This window comes from Channa argus, chromosome 16, assembly GCF_033026475.1.
Source record: "Channa argus isolate prfri chromosome 16, Channa argus male v1.0, whole genome shotgun sequence".
NCBI lineage: Eukaryota > Metazoa > Chordata > Actinopteri > Anabantiformes > Channidae > Channa > Channa argus.
This window is the reverse complement of record NC_090212.1, coordinates 18,660,839-18,666,911: the sequence shown is the minus strand read 5'-3', so window position 1 is coordinate 18,666,911 and position 6,073 is coordinate 18,660,839. Positions and strand designations below refer to the sequence as shown.

General features: G+C 36.1%; 1 protein-coding gene across 1 annotated transcript; it reads right to left on the bottom strand.

The window, feature by feature from the left end:
- Positions 1-1,485: 1,485 nt before the first annotated feature.
- LOC137101288 (enhancer of rudimentary homolog) lies at positions 1,486-5,668 on the bottom strand. The gene is made up of 4 exons (XM_067479521.1): positions 5,510-5,668; positions 4,097-4,184; positions 3,374-3,494; positions 1,486-1,770 (listed from the first exon to the last, which is right to left on the bottom strand). Exons 1-4 carry the CDS (start codon positions 5,510-5,512, stop codon positions 1,668-1,670), a joined length of 315 nt encoding a protein of 104 aa, XP_067335622.1. The 5' UTR covers positions 5,513-5,668; the 3' UTR covers positions 1,486-1,667.
- Between the last annotated feature and the right edge of the window lie 405 nt (positions 5,669-6,073).

Genomic DNA, 6,073 nt, shown 5'->3' with positions numbered 1-6,073 from the left:
ATCCTCCACTTTATTGATTCCCGTGTTCTTATTCACTTAGGTCCAGAAAACTGTAAAGACTTTCCCAGGAACAGTTGAGAAAAATCAATATTTCGAGACGCGCCGAAAGAGGGAAATCACCATGTGCACCTAAAGCACCTTGTCATCCTGGTTAGCACTTTTCTATACTGTTAAGAGTGAAATAAACACGACTGGAAAAGAGAAAGGAAAAATAAACTATAATAAGAAAAAAAGGATAATGAAAATAAACTTTGACATCCAGAGTAGCAACAAAAGAGCCTATAGAGAAAAGACAGCATAGGAGTATTGCCACTGTCGAGCATGTGTTTAGAAGCCCATTTAATAAACACTATAAAAAAGGTGACAAAAGGAAAGAAAAGAGCAAACAAAAAGCAGAAAGTTTCATTATTTTGTCCACAAAATGAACTCTCCCTCAGGCAGTCAAAAAAAAGTAATCAATATTTCCACACTCGCCTATTTGTCAATCTATTGTGAAATAGTACAAAGCAAATTGACATCCTTAGTAACACAGTCAGCAGAGGATGAAAGAGACAAAAAGAAAAAAAAAAGAGAAATAAAAATACAATGGTAAAAGTAACAGCTAAGAAAAAGGCAATGAGAAAACAGGTGGAAAAAAGCCAAACAAAGACAACTGCATTTCTTAAAATCTTCCATGAGGCAAATCCATTTTGGAAATTGAGGAAGTTTTTAACATTTTTTGAAGCAGTGCCTTAGAAAATGAAAAAGAGTCCGAAATTTTACGAAATGCTTGAGAGTAAAAAGGCAGAAGCCACACTAGAAGCACCTTTTTTTTTTTTTTTTTTTTTTTTTTTTTACAGTCAGCAAAGAAAGCTAAAAAAATATCAATAAAGGAAAAATGACAGAATATGGTGAAGAAAAATCCACAAATGACAGAATGTGAAAAAATAAAGTGACAAAAGGCAGACGTGAGGGAAGGTAATGTGAATGAAAGAAAGACACCAGGCACTGTAAACCACTACATCGAAAGAAGACAAAAGAACCGAACAGCAGAAAGAAGGAAAAAGAAAAAAAAAAAACAAGATAGAAATAATCATACTTTTATCTTATTCCCTCAACACCCATTTTAAGGCACAGGTAATTATACTTACTTTCCCCAAGCACCATTTAACACAATTACACGAAGACATCATTATTTGCTCCTATTGGCTTCTATTGACAAAAAAAAAAAAAAAAAAATGGGGGAATTTATGTCTGCACAACACCTAGGACAACTCAGTCAAGTAGACAGTTGGGGGGACAAAAAAACAAACTCCCAGGACTGATGTTCCTGGAAACTAATAAAATAACACTGTCCATTTTATACAAGAAAAGCAACTAGAAAAACTGAGAACTGAGGAAAACTGAGGTGAAAGAAAGGATACCACAAAATACCGAAGCACGGAAATATAAATCACACACAGAAAAAGGGACCAAATAAGACAAGAACAACTCACTTTAGACCGATTTGTATTTTAAGGAAATCTTTATTAACAAGTCAAGCATTGAAATACAAAATACACCTACTGTCCATGAAAAAGAAAACTTTAAAAACTTCAAAACCTCAAACTTTTCAACACGAGTTACAAAGAGAACAGAATAATATTGACCCCCACCCGTCACGCATTCATCCACCTCCTCGTGAGGCTTCACTTGGCTGCCTGCTGGGCCTGACGGCGAAGGAGAACGTAGATCTTCTCTTTGATCCAGTCCTTGTTGTACGGCTGGTACGTCTGCGTGTCGGCGCGATACCTGAGGCAGCACGAGACATTGTACTTAGTTTCACTTTCTTTGGCCTGGCTGCACCAGATGCTTTTCTAACCAGCAATTTCCGAACTGCACGGAAAATGCGGCTCTTACTGTAAAACGTAACACTTGCATAAAGATTAACCAAATGAGACTCTTCAGTCTTCTTGCTTGTCTCCTCCTTGATGTCAGAAGTCAAGTTCAGCTACTAGGAGAGATGAAAGCACCAGGGCTATTTTTGGCTCAAGGGCAGCAGAGTGGCTGCACAGGGGCTTGAGCCTCCCACTTGAAACCAAAAAAAATGCCCAAATTGACAGGGCTCCAGGCAAAGTGAGTTTTATCTGCTCTCAAAGACTGTTTGCAGCATTTGAATCCAGGCTCGTTTTACACCTCTGCCAAGCAGATGAAGTAATGCACAGGAGGAAAAAACAATGTTCCAGAACGTACAGCATTAATTTCCAAAAATGTTGAATAAATATGTCAGCCTCAAAGCCACTGAAGATAGATGAAGTGAGGACACAGGAGACGTGAGAGGATGCAGCAAAGGTCCCCAGCTGAACTCAAACGCTTATGGTTATGCTTGATTACATGGTGAGCACCTCAACCCTTCGGCTATCAGGGCCCTCAGTCGGCAGACAGTTGGACTTGCCATAATAGAATAAGTGCCATAAACGTACTAATTTGAAATTAATGCCAATGAAAAATTACTGTTAAAGATTTAAGATTCAAACAACTTCAAGGGTGAAATTGCTTTGCTTTGTCACAGCTATTCTCTTTTAAAAAAAACAAAACTCCTTACAAAAACGAAAACCACCAGTAAGTGTCTCGACTCATGGTAGGGGTGTGAAAGGTTAAACAAAAAGCTACTGAGATTCTACTGAGATTTTGTTGATAATGATATGGACGTAGATGATCAGGCAAAATGTAAATGGTAAATTTACTGTTTGGCTGCTTTCCTTGTCATAACACAACCTTATTCTCAGAACAATTTAATCGAGTGTGTTTTTGGGCTGGTACATCTGTTGTGGAGCCAACTGCCAAATATTATATATTCTATGAATTCAGACATGGTGAAACAGGCCAGGGGTCTTTAACAGCTACTGATTTCCGACACTTGCCATCTTTTCAAAGACAAACCACCTCTGTGTAAATGAGAATCATTTACGTCTATCAACATAACTTTCGGGGCTAGAGCTGTTTATGTATGTGCTTCCATTTTTAATGTCAGTTATGCACTTTTAGGCAGCTTAGCTCAACTTGTAGTGCATTGACCAGTTACGCTTCTACCAGCACACTCTCTTAATTTGTATGATGTTCTTTCTTTCCATGTTCTATATTCTAGTATTTTGTGCTATTTCTGTTTAGCAGTCTTGGAGAGCCAGTGTACAGTAGTACTGGATTTGGATTTGTACTCCTCATAAGCTCACATCTCAATTCAAACCTAGAGGCATGGTCTACAGAGAGGTACTGAGTCTTTTTACGACTGACACGGGTCAGAGGTGTGTACCTCGTGATACCCAACACATGCTTATATTAGCAATTAGCAAACCTGTACAAGATGGTTTATTGTCTGCAGTTTCAATTTAGTCAGTTTCTTTGTCCAACTTACACCAAACAGCTGAGGTCAGCCAGGTCATCAATGAAGTCAAACAGCTGGCTGATGTCATATGTAATCGATGGACTGTTGGGGTTCATTCTCTTTAAATGCTCCTCATACATCTTACACACACCTGTGAAGAAGAAAAGAAAAAAAAAAACAATAAATCACTCTCCTCAAAAGGAAATAGTAGTTAAACTATTGTATTAACTTCAGGTCACCCAAAAACTTGATTAATTAAGTTCTAGCTACATTATCTTACTCTGATATCTTTGTCAAATGAAGCCAACAATAACTACTATAGACTGCAATATTCATATTTGTGAAAGATTACTTAAACCTAAGACATAATTATGAATTAATTATGCACAGATACATATTTAAGAGGTACTTGGTAAAAGTAACTTGTGGCTAGTTTATATATTTTTTTTAATTTCTATTTATACTGTCAAACACAGAACAACCAGTACTCTCGTGAGGAAAGATGAACTACGGCCATTATGAAAATAAATACACACAACTCAACTTTTTATCCATAGAGACTCAACCTAAATGCGATAAATATCATCTATTTGATGTGACTTTTTCATTTAGCACTTTTAATACAAACAAAATACACCAGGTGATATCACACATGACACTGCTCATTTTTTCATAATGACCATAATACAAATTGCTTGCAGATATACATAAACCTCAATGACAATATCCATACTAACATCCATATCCGTTTACCTTCCATACACTCGTTGACTGACTCGTAATCAGCATACGTTCTTCCTTCTGGCCTCTTAGTGGGCTGCACTAGCAGGATGGTGTGAGACTGAAAACACAGACATGTGTTTTAAGACCATTAAAATATTAATGTCAGTGTAACCCATTGAATCTACCATAACGGTAAAGGTATGGTAGATATGACACACAGTTACAGATCCACAGATGTTCAGCCTTGCTTGTTTTACTCCATAAAATATAAGTATCAACTGAATAGTAGAGCTTGTGCAGATTCATAATTTTAAACCATTGCTTTGAGTTTTGATTGTTAGTTAACGGTGGTTAGTTAACAGTTAATGTGAGGATTTTTGAAGTTGTAGGTTTTTAGTGATGGTAAAGGTTTAACTGCCATCAGTTCCATTTAGTTGGAATCAGCTTTACCAACACTCACAAGGTATAATATGTTGTTCTGTTTACAGTTGCAATAATTAATCAGCAGTTACAGTTTACATGATTTGTGCTTAAATTAATTGATTTATCAGTTATTAGCCAATTGTCACAAAATATAAAGCAAGTGTTGAGTCTAAATTTGTCATTTAAAGAATTTTTTTATGTGAAACAATCATTATTTTAAGATTCTTCTGGTGTGTTTTGCCACAGACTACAGTAAACTCACTTTGGGTTCAAAATAAATGTGACTCTACTGTTATGTTTTAAAACCCAAATGGTGAAAAAAATATTAGTCATAAAGTCTAGTAAACCAGTTAACATAAGAAAAGTCCATCAAGAAAAGGCAATGGCTGTATTTATGTCTGCGTGTAAGGTTAGTGATTTTATAAATGAAACAAACACTTAAACTAAATATTAAAATATATATTTTTAAAAAATCAGTTGGGGATACAGACACGGAAATATTATAAACTAGCATCAGATCAACTAACAACTGTAAAATGCTGCTTCAATATTAACGAATGACTAGCAGTACATTTTTGCGGACAGTACTTACGCCCCTTTGTTTATGCAAAATTGGAACATAAAGTGTGTTTCATATTGTGTAATTAGTAACGTCTACTTAACTATCTTACATAGTTTAACCCCCGGTTAAGCAACTGGCGTTAATAGGTAACTTACGGTACATGTGCAGCTATAGATTTTATTTTTTAATCTCTAGACTGGTTATCTATAAAATAGCACACGGTAGGTATTTTATTTAACTCGAGCAATAAACACATGATTCATTTATCTGAGCTAGTTTGGGTTTTGTCGCAGCTGCTCAAACGACCCCCACACTGATGCTAACGTTAGCAGGTAGCTTTGCACCTTTCCCAAACACTTGTCCGGCTAGAATAAAACGCTAAAACGAAAAAGCTGCGTTGACCTTAAACGGCCACACAACACGTTTGTTCTGTAAACATTGTCTCACATCATACGAACCATGTTTTGGGAGCGTTTCAGTCGTCTTTCTTCGACTTTCTTGGATCCTTGCTTTTGCTTCTACTAATGCCTCGACCTCTGTCACCGGAAGAACAACTGACAAAGGATGCTGCGTTCGCGAAAAGTCGGATTCATCAAAACTGTTACTGGGCCCTCTTCACAATAGATCGTGCCCTTCTATTTAGAGGTGATTGAAATTCAGTATTCATGTAAAAGCGCAATGACTTATCTAAAAGTACTCTATTAGAAGTACTGTAATACTTTAAATGCCAAGTCCAGTTGAACTGCAAAGTACATGCCCTACAATTTACTTTAAGTACGCTCCATAAAGAAACTGATTTCTCTAAGTCCAGTCCTAAAAACACAAACACATTACTCAAGATCTATGGATAGATTTTTTTTGCCTCAATAATAATATTTACTTGAAATTATATGTTTGGGTATTGTTAAGTTTAGTAAATCTGAAGGTTCAAGGAGAGAACTTTTATTTAAAAGTAACCCTTTAGTTAGTAGCAAATAGTTAAAAAAAAAAAAAAAAAAAAAAGAAGAAAGAAAGGAACATAC